General features: G+C 45.9%; 1 protein-coding gene across 1 annotated transcript in view; it reads left to right on the top strand.

The window, feature by feature from the left end:
* Nucleotides 1-15,277, top strand: part of myo7aa (myosin VIIAa) — a 174,237-nt gene that overhangs the window by 7,248 nt on the left and 151,712 nt on the right. Inside the window, 1 exon segment of the mRNA XM_072477386.1 lies at nucleotides 10,372-10,556. Coding sequence (XP_072333487.1) covers nucleotides 10,372-10,556 — 185 coding nt within the window.

Here is a 15,277-nt window from a genome sequence, read left to right as displayed (position 1 = left end):
TTCTGTCTAGTTCCGATGGTTCTCGTGGAAAAAGGGGGTGTTGGGGAAGGGGGGAAAGTTATTTTGGTCACTATTTACATGTGCAATCGCAATGTACAAACTATACAAGTGAGTGATCTGCTACATTTGACCCACTTTGTGTAATCCTGTGTTACAACAATGACTGGCTTAAAAGACCTTCATGGGCCCTGAAGCGCTTTGGGGCGTCCTGAAGTCACGAAAGATGCTGCGGAAATGTACAATTGCGCCTTTTTCTATAACTGTCCCACCGTTTGCTTTTAACCCATTGTCTACTTTTTCTACAGACAAACTGTGGAGGGAGGGTAAGTATTGCCCATGAACAGTCACCTAACTCTGTGACACTACTGAAGGCTAAGTATCAGAAGCCTATGGAACACGTAACCCCCTCACGTCCATTTTTACAGGCTGCACTCTGCATGGCTAACAATCAATATTGGGTTTCCCATCTGATTAAGAGCATCTTTTTAAGTTTGTCATTGGTGTATTAGATAACCATTTTCATTCTATAAGTCACATCATCCTGGTGCTGTGTAATTCAATCCATGCCTCTGCTATTGGTGTCCTGTTTCTTTGTCGGGCAGCGTTTAGTTGGTCTTCTTCGAGCTGGAAACAAAATTTGACAAACTGTTCGCTGGTTTTTCTGACCGTTCTTCAAGTCATTTTTCTGCGTTTTGGGGATTCCGTCGTGTGGCCATTCTGCACAGAACTCTGTGTAGCTGGGAATTGCGGCGTTCCTTGACACCAGATAATCTGACCACATTGCGACTGACGAGGCGATATCATGTAACATGGAAACGAGGGCTTGCAGAGTTTTTTAAAAAAGTATTTTTATTCAGCAAATTTTCACCAATTTTACAATATAAAACAACCCCATACAAAACCCCCAAAGCACCCCCTCACATAACAGTCACGGTAACCAACTCCCGAACAGACATGATGAATAGACCCCAACAATTGTAGAGCCCCCTCACTCGCGCGCGCCCCCCCCCCCCCCCCCCCAAGCTGGGAATCGAACCTGGGACCCTGGAGCGGTGAAGCAACTGTGCTAGCCCCCGGGCAATCAGCGAGGCGAAGGCTAAAACATCTGCAGCTCCGGCCGGTCCAACGTCCTGAATATGGCTTCTAGGGGGCTGGACTCCACGCCCACACGTAAAACCCTAAAATGGTGCTGAACACCGTCCTCGAAAGCTTTTCGAGCTTCAGGCAGGACCAAAACATATGAACATGGTTTGCAGTGCCCCTTCTACAGTGCCACTTCCACATCGCTCACAGACATCCTCCACCTCCTCGAACAGCCGTCCCACCCTTGGTTTTATAAGGTGCACCCTGTACACTACCTTCAGCTGCACCTGCCCCAGCCGGTCACCGAGTCACAGTAGCACAGTGGTTAGCACAGTTGCTTCACCACTCCAGGGTCCCAGGTTCGATTCCCAGCTTGGGTCACTGTCTGTGTGTAGTCTGCACATTCTCCCCGCGCCTGCGTGGGTTTCCTCTGGGTGCTCCGGTTTCCTCCCACAGTCCAAAGACGTGCAGGTTAGGTGGGCTGCCATGCCAAATGGTGTCCAAAAAGGTTAGGTGGGTTACGGGGATAGGGTGGAGGTGGAGCCTTAAGTGGGGTGCTTTTTCCAAGTGCTGGTGCAGACTTGATGGGCCGAATGGCCTCCTTCTGAACCCACCTTACACCAGACCCTCGTGCAGCACTACCCCCCCCCCCCCCCCAACTCTTCCTCCCGCTTCACCTTAACCCCCCTCAGGACACCCCATCCTCTTCCAAAGTCCTTCCATAAATCGTGGAGACGACCCCTCTCCAAACCCCCCACTGACAGCATCAACAACAATAACAAGGAGGCAGGTGCTATCGGGGAGGTTGGAAAAACCTTCCTCGCAAAGTCCCGCACCTGCATATACCTGAAACTCTCGCCTCGCGCCAGCCCAAACCTCTCGGCCAACTCCTCCAAATTCGCAAATCACCCTCCCAGGAATAGATTCTTCATTTCCTTAATCCCCCTCTTTCCCATCCCCAAAACGTTGCATCCATCCTCCCGGCTCAATCCCATGATTCCCCGGAATGATGGCTTGCAGAGTTGATGGTTCTGCAGGATGCCTGTGAAATACATACATAGATACACAGATATAGGGCAGCACGGTGGCGCAGTGGTTAGCACTGAGGCTACGCGCTGAGGACTCGGGTTCGACTCCCGGCCCTAGGTCACTGTCTGTGTGAAGTTTGCACATTCTCCCCGTGTCTGCGTTGGTTTCACCTCCACAACCCAAAAGATGTACTGGTTAGGTGGGTTGGCCACACTAAATTGCCCCTTAATTGGAAAAAAAAATATAAGGGTACTCTAAATTTAAAAAAAAAAAAAAATTAGATACATAGATACATGGAAGGTAGGAGCAGGAGGAGGCCTTTTGGCCCTTCGAGCCTGCTCCGCCATTCATCACAATCATGGCTGATCATCCAACTCGATTGCCTAATCCTGCTTTCTCCCCATAGCTTTTGATCCCATTCGCCCGAAGTGCTATATCCAGCCGCCTCTTGAATATATTCAATGTTTTAGCATCAACTACTTTCAGTGGTAATGAATTCCACAGGCTCACCACTCTTTTGGGTGAAGAAATGTCTCCTTATCTCTGTCCGAAATGGTTTACCCTGAATCCTCAGACTGTGACCCCTGGTTCTGGACACACCCATCATTGGTAACATCTTCCCTGCATCTACCCTGTCTAGTCCCGTTAGAATTTTCTAAATCTCTGAGATCCCCCCTCATTCTTCTGAACTCCAGCGAGAACAATCCCAACCTCGTCAATCTCTCCTCCTATGACAGTCCTGCCTTTCCTGGAATCATTTGAGATTGTTGAATAGTTCAGGTTAGCTGAAATGAACCACATATCCTCGACGCATCGCCTGACACCTTTAACATTATAAACACCTCCAGGCACAAGAGGAGATAAAGATATCATACAGCGATGCGGGATTGCGATTTTAAAATGTAGCGTTTTGACGTGGCTTTTAAAAATGGGGAAGGGTGAACAGGATCGGCAAAGTGGGTGAAGGTTCTGCCGCTGGCTTCTGACCCCTCCCATCCTCTGCAGCCCCCCTGCCCCCCAACGTTGTTTGATTGTCAGAGGGTGGAAGGGTGAGGATGTGACGTCAAAGCTGTTTCGGTCGAGCTGGAGGTGAGGGAGGAGTTGGATTCGTAAATAAGAATGGACATTATGTGAGGTTGAGGGTGTTGAAGTTGAGCTATTCTGTTGCGTGACTTGGACGGTGACGCAACATGGATGAGTCAGAGTTCTTCGAGAATGGTGAATCTTGACTGCCGAGCCTGGGTAAGCCAGTGTAACTATTTCCCATTTACCTTTTCTCTCCACTGGCCACGTAAAGGAGAGGTTCAAGGTTGTGCTATACCTTCGCTGTGAAACAAAGGTTTTTAAGACTGTACAATCAGCAGAAATTAGGTTTTATTCCAAAAACCCGGGCTGTTTTCGTACAAAGTCTTTGAGGTAAAAGACCAGTGTGTTTAATCTGCCACATCTTGTGGTCTTTCAGAACAAATTCACACCCTCTTATTCATGGAGCTCCACCAGCTCCGGGTCCAGAATCGCCTCCGGTTTAATAACTGTCATTCTTCTACCTCAATTCCTCTAGGGCCTTGGCCCTCCCTTTCTCTCTGATATATACTTTACAACCAACCAACCACAGTGCCTATCCAGTTCTGGCCTCCCCCGTTTCCATTGTCCCGCTGTTTCCAGCCATGGTCCCAGCTGCCGAGGTTTTGGGATTCCCATTCTCTAAGCCTGTCTCTCCTGTGAAGACTCTCCTCAAAAACCCCATGCCATTGACTAAACTATCCTCAAAAACCCCATGCCATTGACTAAACTCTCCTCAAAAACCCCATGCCATTGACTAAACTCTCCTCAAAAACCCCATGCCATTAACTAAACTCTCCTCAAAAACCCCATGCCATTGACTAAACTATCCTCAAAAACCCCATGCCATTGACTAAACTCTCCTCAAAAACCCCATGCCATTGACTAAACTCTCCTCAAAAACCCCATGCCATTGACTAAACTCTCCTCAAAAACCTCATGCCATTGACTAAACTCTCCTCAAAAACCCCATGCCATCGACTAAACTCTCCTCAAAAACCCCATGTCATTGACTAAACTATCCATTTCCCCTGATCTAATATTTCCGGGTCAATATCTGTCAGACTGCGCTTCTGTAAAGTTTTATTACCTAAAGGGTGCTGTTCCTGTGCCACCCAGCCCTCAAATGTAAATTGGCATGTGATCACCTTGTCAACATATTTACCATATGATCATTGGAATCCATTACTAAGGAAGTAGTAGCAGAACATTTTCGAAAATTCTATGGAATCGATCAGAGTTAACCTATTTTCTTCTGTTCTTCATGGGATGTGGCTGTCGTCGGCTGAGCCAGCATCTATTGCCCATCCCTAATTACCCTTGAACGGAGTGGCTTGCTAGGTCATTTCAGAGAGCAGCTAAGAGTCGAGCACATTGCTGTGGGTCTGAAGTCACACTTGTTAGGATACCAGACCAGACCCCAGTATTTGTTAGGAGATCGGACCCCGACGGTTGTTAGGATACTGGACCGGACCCCGATGGTTGTTAAGATACTGGACCGGACTCCGATGGTTGTTAGGATACTGGACCGGACCCCGACGGTTGTTAGGATACTGGACCGGACTCCGATGGTTGTTAGGATACTGGACCGGACTCCGATGGTTGTTAAGATACTGGACCGGACTCCGACGGTTGTTAGGATACTGGACCGGACTCCGACGGTTTGTTAGGATACTGGACCGGACCCCGACGGTTGTTAGTATACTGGACCGGACCCCGACGGTTGTTAGTATATGGACCGGACCCCGACGGTTGTTAGGATACTGGACCGGACCCCGACGGTTTGTTAGGATACCGGACCAGACCCCGATGTTCGTTCGGATACGGGATGAGAACCCCAAACAATTTTTCTATTGGTAAAACTGTGAGGACAGGATACTTTACCCCTGGAGTGAAGACTCTGACTAATTGGTATCTTTTTGTTAAAACAAATTTTAACTTAAACACAGAATTAACCCCATTATCATCAAAGAAAATTGCTTTCCATTATCAGTAGAACAGTTCTTAAACAAAAGGAAACATTTGAACTTACTATGTACACCTGCTATTAACTCCAATGAATCAACCCAATGCAGTTCAAATGCCATTTATAAATAAAGTTAACAAATAGGTAACTGTGTAGAGACTTTAGGAGAGAGAGACCCTTTCAGGAACAGAACCAGTACACTTCTATGCAACCTAGCAGCATCTTGAAAAACTGCTGTTCAACTTAAAATCCTCTGTCTTGTCAGACTCTCATACTATGGTAAACTGCAACACGACAGACAGCCCAGGTGTCTACCATTAATTACTGCATCTGTATCCCATGGCGATGTCGCATGGCCTGTTTAGCTAGAACTAAATACATCCTCCCATAAATGATCTACTCTCCAGGGAGTCTCCAACAATTATAACATCTGTATCCCACTAAGGTGTCACGTGGCCTGCTTAGTTAGAACAAAATATAACCTCTCGTATATGATCTACTCTCCAGGGAATCTCCAGCAATTATAACAATGTTCCATTTGCCCTCTATGTAAGTAAACGGTTAGAATCAATCATGACCCCATCTTTTATGATTTCTTAATTGCAGCTTTTGCAGGCACACATTCTGGATACATTAACCTAGGTTCTTTAGTAATATTCCTGTAACAAGTATATACCTTAACCCAGGCTTTTAAGCCCCTTACTGCAACAGATATGAAATACAATATGTAACAATTTCTACGTTCTTCACAAGAGGATGTCTTTCTCCTCTTGGGGCATCTAGAACCAGAGAACACAGTTTCAGGGGTGTCTCATTTAAGATGGCAGTGAAGGGAAATTTTGTCTCTTGAGGGTCATTAATCTTTCGAATTTTCTACCTCCAATAGCAGTGGAGACGGAGGTTATTGAATTTACTCAAACGTTGAGACCGACAGATGTTGGTTGACGAGAGAGTCGAGGGAACAGGCAGAAAAGTGGAACTGGGCCGCGATCAGATCAGCCATGATATGAACGGCGCAACAAGCTCGATGGGCCGAATGGCCTACTCCTGCTCCTATTTCTTGTGTTCCATCACAACTCCTGTCGTATTAGCAATTGCAGAACCATTTGTTGAAACATATTTTGGCCGCCCATTAGTTGCTCGTGAGTGGTACTCTGAAACATTTGAACGAGAAGTTCCTAGTCACTCAAACCATCTATAATCCCTCACTGGAAATCATCGAAGGTGGTTTTGGGGGCATGAAATGAGATTGTGGTCCCCTGGGGATTAGAGCCGATCGCTGTCCACAATTTATATCAACAATACATCTGATAAAGTTGTATATTTCTGTATTCCAATAGGTCAATAAGTTATGATGAAAACAAACAAATTACAAAGGTTTACTTCTCGAGGGATAGAACTTGGAAAGGAGGGAAGTTTTGTTAATCTTTTCAGTACAAACATGCAAATTAGGAGCAGGAGTGACCACTCGGCCCCTCGATCCTGCTCTGCCATTCAATAAGATCATGGTTGATCTTATTATTTATGGGATTTGGGTGTCGCTGTCCATCCAGCATTTATTGTCCATCCCTAATTGCCCTTGAACCTAGTGGCTTGCTCGGTCATTCACAGAGCAGTTGAGGCTCAACCACTTTGCTGTAGGTCTGGATTTACATGTAAGCCAGACCAGGTAAGAACAGCAGTGAACCAGATGGGGCTTTTAGACTCCCTACAGTGCAGAAGGAGGCCATTTGACCCATCGAGTCTGTACTGATCCTTGGAAAGAGCACTAGACCCTATCACCATATCCCAGCAACCCCACCTAACATTTTGGGACACTAAGGGGCAATCTATCATGGCCAATCCACCTAACCTGCACGTCTTTGGACTGTGGGAGGAAACCGGAGCACCCGGAGGAAACCCACGCACACACGGGGAGAACGTGCAGACTCCACACAGACAGTCACCCAAGGATGGAACTGAACCTGGGTCCCTGGAGCTGTGAGGCAGCAGTGCTAACCACTGCACCACTGTGCCACCTCTTAACTAACGTTAATGGTTTCATGCTCACCATTACGGAGACTAGCTTTATATTTCAGATTTATTGATTGAAATTAAATTCCACCAGCTGCTGTGGTGGAGTTTGAACCCATGTCCCCAGTGCATTAGCCTCGTCCAGCGCCATTACTAAATTACTAATCCAGCACCATTACTGGATTACTAATCCAGTGACATTACTAGTTTACTAGTCCAGAACCATTACTAAATTACTAATCCAGCACCATTACTAGATTACTAGTTCAGCGCCATTACTTGTCCAGCACCATTACTTGTTTACTAATCCAGTGACATTACTAGTTTACTAGTCCAGCACCATTACTACATTACTAGTCCAGCGCCATTACTTGTTTACTAATCCAGTGACATTACTAGTTTACTAGTCCAGCGCCATTACTTGTCCAGCACCATTACTTGTTTACTAATCCAGTGACATTACTAGTTTACCAGTCCAGCGCCATTACTAAATTACTAGTCCAGCGCCATTACTTGTTTACTAATCCAGTGACATTACTAATTTACCAGTCCAGCGCCATTACTAAATTACTAGTCCAGTGACATTACTAGATTACTAGTCCAGCGCCATTACTAAATTACTAGTGCAGCGCCATTACTTGTCCAGCACCATTACTAGATTACTAATCCAGTGACATTACTAGTTTACTAGTCCAGTACCATTACTAAATTACTAATCCAGCACCATTACTAGATTACTAGTCCAGCGCCATTACTTGTTTACTAATCCAGTGACATTACTAGTTTACCAGTCCAGCGCCATTACTAAATTACTAGTCCAGTGACATTACTAGATTACTAGTCCAGCGCCATTACTAAATTACTAGTGCAGCGCCATTACTTGTCCAGCACCATTACTAGATTACTAATCCAGTGACATTACTAGTTTACTAGTCCAGTACCATTACTAAATTACTAATCCAGCACCATTACTAGATTACTAGTCCAGCGCCATTACTTGTCCAGCACCATTACTAGTTTACTAATCCAGTGACATTACTAGTTTACTAGTCCAGCGCCATTACTAGATTACTAGTCCAGTGACATTACTAGATTACTAGTCCAGCGCCATTACTAAATTACTAATCCAGCACCATTACTAGATGACTAGTCCAGCACCATTACTTGTCCAGCACCATTACTAGATTACTAATCCAGCACCATTACTAGATTACTAGTCCAGTGCCATTACTTGTCCAGCACCATTACTCGATTACTAATCCAGCGACATTACTAGTTTGCTAGTCCAGCGCCATTACTAAATTACTAATCCAGCACCACTACTAGATTACTAGTCCAGCGCCATTACTTGTCCAGCACCATTACTAGTTTACTAATCCAGTGAGATTACTAGTTTACTAGTCCAGCGCCATTACTAAATTACTAATCCAGCACCATTACTAGGTTACTAATCCAGTGACATTACTAGTTTACTTGTCCAGTGACATTACTAGATTACCAGTCCAATGCCATTACCAGATTATTAGTCCAGCGCCATTTACTAGTTTACTTGTCCAGCGCCATTACATGTCCAGCACCTTTCTAGATTACTAGTCCAGTGACATTACAAGTTTACTTGTCCAGCGACATTACTAGTTTACTTGTCCAGCGACATTACTAGTTTACTTGTCCAGCGACATTACTCATTTACTAATCCAGCACCTTTACTAGATTACTGGTCCAGCACCATTACTAGTTTACTTGTCCAGTGACATTACTAGTTTACTTGTCCAGTGACCTTACTAGATTACTAGTCCAGCGACATTACTGCACCACCATATCCCCAACCACACTTCAAAGTGCCGCATACAAATCTAGTTGCCATTTAAGAAAAAAGATATAGGGCGGAATTCTCCAGCCAGGCCCGCCCAGCATCCAGGCCGCCCGAGGTCAATGGATCTTTTCTATGTTCCGTGGCGACCTTGCGGCGGGCAGGGCGGAAGAATCCAGCCCTTGGAGACACCGGAGGAGAAACATGCCGCAGAGGGAGGCTAGAGAATCTCTGCCAATGTTTCTCTTTTGTGGTGGTGGGGGGCGGGGGGGGGGGGGGGGGGAGTGAAGACTGGAGGCCCTCAATATAAGGTGGTCGTTAAGAAATCAATTGAGAAAGTTAGATGCAACTTCTTTTAGAACACAGAACAATACAGCACAGAACAGGCCATTCGGCCCTCGATGTTGTACCGAGCTTTGTCCGAAACCAAGATCAAGCTATCCCATTCCCTGTCATTCTGGTGTGCTCCCATGTGCCTATCCAATAACCACTTGAAAGTTCCTAAAGTGTCTGACTTCACTATCACAGCAGGCAGTCCATTCTACACGCTAACCACTCACTGAGTAAAGAACCTACCTCGGACATCCCTCCTATATTTCCCACCCCGAACCTTATAGTTATGTCCCCTTGTAACAGCTACATCCACCCGAGGAAATAGTTTCTGAACGTCCACTCTATCTATCCCCCTCATCATCTTATAAACCTCTATTAAGTCGCCTCTCATCCTCCTTCCCTCCTTCACTCCAATGAGAAAAGCCCTCGCTCCCTCAACCTTTCCTCATAAGACCTACCCTCCAAACCAGGCAGCATCCTGGTAAATCTCCTTTGCACCCTTTCAAATGCTTCCATATCCTTTCTATAATGAGGTGACCAGAACTGCACGCAATACTCCAAATGTTTTACCCAGAGAGTGGTGAGACTGGGATACACGCTACCCAAGAATTTAGCTCGGGGAAATGGATTCATTTAAGGAGAGATTTGATTATCTTGCACAGGGGAAGGGAATAGAGAGTTATGCTGATCAGGTTATATGAGGAAGGATTGGGTCAAATGGCCTATTTACCGGTAAAACCAGCTGCTATTGACAGTGTATGAAGAATAGCTAAATGGCCTGGATGAAGGGGAATTCTGGACCGGAGGAGTGACTGCAGCAGGGTTTAACGTAGATTCCTGACTTCTCCCATGGGGTAGAGCTTCCCCAGTCTGCTGCCTGGTCAGTTACCATCTTCCTTTCCTGAGGTTCCCATGAAAGGGTGAGCAGCAGTTTGATTTGCCCATTCACTGGCCTTTTCTTTTTATTTGCTCTGCCAGGCAATGAATAGGGTTGTATATTTTTCTTTTGCGGGTGGCTACAGCTGGGCTTCTGTTGGGAGGTTTGCTCACACGGTTATAATGTTCTTCCTTTCAGACCTACACTGGCTCCATCCTGGTTGCGGTGAATCCCTACCAGCTGCTGCCAATTTACACAGCTGAACAAATCCGCTATTACACAAACCGTAAGATTGGGGAGATGCCGCCTCACATCTTTGCCATCGCTGACAACTGCTACTTCAACATGCAACGCAACAACAAGGACCAGTGCTGCATTATTAGGTGAGTCAAGCTTGCACAGTGGTGAGTGTCATGATATTTAGATCAGCATATCATGGTGCAATCAAACACACACTGATGGACAGGCAGTAGGACCAACCAACACACACACAACATCGCAGCCAATCACCAGTGAGAGCACACGCACTATAAAAACAGGGGACACAACAGTTCCCGCTCATTCCAACAGCAGCCAGCTCAGAGCACCGAGCTCAGAGCCTGCCACTCAGACATTCACCATGTGCTGAGTGCCTCACCCAGATAGTAATAGGACAGGGTCCTCCGATTAGCTGGTAATGCACCAAGTTAGCAGTGTGCTGTTACAGTTAAGTAGTTAATAAAATTGAGTTACACCATCTCCAGCCGTGTTGGATCATTTGTACATCAGAACACACAACACGACAGTGAGCTCTCACAGTGGCTGTCGCGCAAGGTTCTTATTTTATTTGCACAAACTACAGTGGATGCTGAAAATCCGTGTTAAAATCAGAACCACTCAGTAGGTCTGGCAGTATCTGTGGAGAGAGAAGTGGAGTTAATGGCGCAGGTCTTGCAGTCAACAGCAATTAAAAACCTGATGATGCCCATGATTGTCGATTGTTATTAAAAACCCATCTGGTCCACTGATCTTTTTCAGGAAGGAAATCTGCCATTCCTGCCTGGTCTGGCCAGCTTGTGATTCCAGGTCCACAGCAATATAGTTGACGACTAAATGCCCTCTGAAATGGCCGAGCACACACTTATTGCAGGGCAGAGAGCAAGGAAAGTCTACATTAAACTGCATTTATTTCAATGCAAGGGGCCTGACGGGCAAAGCGGATGAACTCAGGGCATGGATGGGAACATGGGACTGGGATATTATAGCTATGACTGAAACATGGCTAAGGGAGGGGCAGGACTGGCAGCTCAATGTTCCGGGGTACAGATGCTATAGAAAGGATAGAACAGGAGGTAAGAGAGGAGACGGAGTGGCGTGTTTGATTAGGGAGAACATCACGGCAGTACTTAGAGGGGATATATCCGAGGGTTCGCCCACTGAGTCTATATGGGTGGAACTGAAAAATAAGAAGGGAGAGATCACCTTGATAGGACTGTACTACAGGCCCCCAAATAGTCAGCGGGAAATTGAGGAGCAAATATGTAAGGAGATTACAGATAGCTGCAAGAAAAATAGGGTGGTAATAGTAGGGGACTTTAACTTTCCCAACATTGACTGGGACAGCCATAGCATTAGGGGCTTGGATGGAGGGAAATTTGTTGAGTGTATTCAGGAGGAATTTCTCATTCAGTATGTGGATGGACCGACTAGAGAGGGGGCAAAACTTGACCTCGTCTTGGGAAATAAGGAAGGGCAAGTGACAGAAGTGTTAGTGAGGGATCACTTTGGGACAAGTGACCATAACTCCGTTAGTTTTAAGATAGCTATGGAGAATGATAGGTCTGGCCCAAGAGTTAAAATTCTTAATTGGGGCAAGGCCAATTTTGATGGCATCAGACAGGAACTTTTAGAAGTAGATTGGGGGAGACTGTTGGCAGGCAAAGGGACGGCTGGTAAATGGGAGACTTTTAAAAATGTGTTAATCAGGGTTCAGGGTAAGCACATTCCCTTTAGAGTGAAGGGCAAGGCTGGTAGAAGTAGGGAACCCTGGATGACTCGAGATATTGAGACTCTGGTCAAAAAGAAGAAGGAGGCATATGACGTACATAAACAACTGGGATCAAGTGGATCCCTTGAAGAGTATAGAGATTGTCGAAATAGAGTTAAGAGGGAAATCAGGAGGGCAAAAAGGGGACATGAAATTGCTTTGGCAAATAATGCAAGGGAGAATCCAAAGAGCTTCTACAGATACATAAAGGGAAAAAGAGTAACTAGGGACAGAGTAGGACCGCTTAAGGATCAACAAGGACATCTATGTGCAGAGCCACAAGAGTTGGGTGAGATCCTCAATGAATATTTCTCATCGGTATTCACGGTGGAGAAAGGCATGGATGTTAGGAAACTAAGGGAAATAAATAGTGATGTCTTGAGAAGTGTGCGTATTACAGAGGAGGAGATGCTGGAAGTCTTAAAGCGCATCAAGGTAGATAAATCCCCGGGACCTGATGAAATGTATCCCAGGGTGTTGTGGGAGGCTAGGGAGGAAATTGCGGGTCCCCTAACAGATATTTGAATCATCGGCAGCCACAGGTGAGGTGCCTGAAGATTTGAGAGTAGCAAATGTTATGCCCTTGTTTAAGCAGGGCAGCAGGGAAAAGCCTGGGAACTACAGACTGGTGAGCCTAACGTCTGTAGTAGGTAAGTTGCTAGAAGGTATTCTGAGAGACAGGATCTACAAGCATTTAGAGAAGCAAGGACTGATTCGGGGCAGTCAGCATGGCTTTGTGCGTGGAAAATCATGTCTCACAAATTTGATTGAGTTTTTTGAGGGGGTGACCAAGAAGGTAGATGAAGGCAGTGCAGTAGACGTTGTCTACATGGACTTTAGCAAAGCCTTTGACAAGGTACCGCATGGTAGGTTGTTGCAGAAGGTTAAAGCTCACAGGATCCAGGGTGCGGTTGCCAATTGGATTCAAAATTGGCTGGACGACAGAAGACAGAGGGTGGTTGTAGAGGGTTGTTTTTCAAACTGGAGGCCTGTGACCAGTGGTGTGCCTCAGGGATCGGTGCTGGGTCCACTGTTATTTGTGATTTATATTAATGATTTGGATGAGAATTTAGGAGGTATGGTTAGTAAGTTTGCAGATGACACCAAGATTGGTGGCACAGTGGATAGTGAAGAAGGTTATCTAGGATTGCAACGGGATCTTGATCAATTAGGCCAGTGGGCCGACGAATGGCAGATGGAGTTTAATTTAGATAAATGTGAGGTGATGCATTTTGGCAGATCGAATCAGCCCAGGACCTACTCAGTTAATGGTATGGCGTTGGGGAGAGTTATAGAACAAAGAGATCTAGGAGTACAGGTTCATAGCTCCTTGAAGGTGGAATCGCAGGTGGACAGGGTGGTGAAGAAGGCATTCGGCATGCTTGGTTTCATTGGTCAGAACATTGAATACAGGAGTTGGGACGTCTTGTTGAAGTTGTACAAGACATTGGTACGGCCACACTTGGAATACTGTGTGCAGTTCTGGTCACCCTATTATAGAAAGGATATTATTAAACTAGAAAGAGTGCAGAAAAGATTTACTAGGATGTTACCGGGACTTGATGGTTTGAGTTATAAGGAGAGGCTGGATAGACTGGGACTTTTTTCCCTGGAGCGTAGGAGGCTTAGGGGTGATCTTATAGAGGTCTATAAAATAATGAGGGGCATAGATAAGGTAGATAGTCAACATCTTTTCCCAAAGGTAGGGGAGTCTAAAACTAGAGGGCATAGGTTTAAGGTGAGAGGGGAGAGATTCAGAAGGGCCCAGAGGGGTAATTTCTTCACTCAGAGGGTAGTGAGTGTCTGGAATGGGCTGCCAGAGGTAGTAGTAGAGGCGGGTACAATTGTGTCTTTTAAAAAGCATTTAGATAGTTACATGGGTAAGATGGGTATAGAGGGTTATGGGCCAAGTGCGGGCAACTGGGACTAGCTTAATGGTAAAAACTGGGCGGCATGGACTGGTTGGGCCGAACGGCCTGTTTCCATGCTGTAAACTTCTGTGATTCTATGAGTCTAGTTAGGAATTGGCAATAAAGTCTGGCCCAACCAGCAATGCCCACACCCCCTGAATGAATTGAAAAATGCTGCCGTAATTGCTGACTGGCAAGGCTGTGGCACTCTTGCCATCTGCTGACCCTCCGATCCGGCGGCAAGTGCAGCCATCCGTAAGGAGCACGGGCAAAGAGGATTAGCTCAAAGGACACAGCTCCCAGGTTGGTTTTCAGTGGGTAGTTTGGTTGTGGAAGTGGGATGGATTGGGTCAGGGTGAAAATGTGGCAATGCAGAATCATGGGAGTTCTTGTGAAGGGAGAATCCAGTACTACCTTGCTGCAAAATGAACAACGGATTAATTTATTTTTTTTAAACTTGGTACCCAATTTTTCCAATTAAGGTGCAATTTAGTGTGGCCAATCCACCAACCCTCATCTTTTTGGGTTGTGGAGCGAGACCCACACAGACATGGGGAGAATGTGCAAACTCCACACGGACAGTGACCCCGGGCCGGGATCAAACCAGTGTCCACGGTGCTGTGAGGCAGCAGTGCTAACCACTGTGCCACCATGCCGCAACCCCCCCCACCCTAACGGATTAAATTAAAGGAGCAAATTTCTTGACTGTAATAGGATGGAAAACCTTCTTCCTATTACAAAGCCTCGTCCATCCTGCAAAGCCTGCTACAATAACTTAGGAGGAATTGCCAAAGACCATTGAAGAACACTTCTCGCCCAAACCATCAATCGCAGCAGAGAGATTCATATTTCATCGTCATAGTCAATGGAGGGTGAAAATATTCCACAATTTGTTACAATACTACAGAAATTAGCCAAGAATTGTGTGCTTGGATCGACCCTTGTGGATATGCTGCAAGAGCGACTTGTGTGATGAGATCATCCAGAGACAGAAACCTCTTAAACATTCAAACTCTCTCTTGAAATAGTAGTGTCGATGGAATTGGCAGTAGAAGAAGCTTCCCAAATCAGAGCTGGCGCCAAAATAAACCAGATGAATGCTGAGAAAAGAAGATTTCTCACCAGAGGAGCGTGCCGTAGGTGTGCCCAGGTGGGGCATTGATGTCAC

Source organism: Scyliorhinus torazame, chromosome 15, assembly GCF_047496885.1.
Source record: "Scyliorhinus torazame isolate Kashiwa2021f chromosome 15, sScyTor2.1, whole genome shotgun sequence".
Lineage (NCBI taxonomy): Eukaryota > Metazoa > Chordata > Chondrichthyes > Carcharhiniformes > Scyliorhinidae > Scyliorhinus > Scyliorhinus torazame.
Note: the sequence above shows the minus strand (reverse complement) of the source record. Positions and strands in the feature narration are given on the sequence as shown.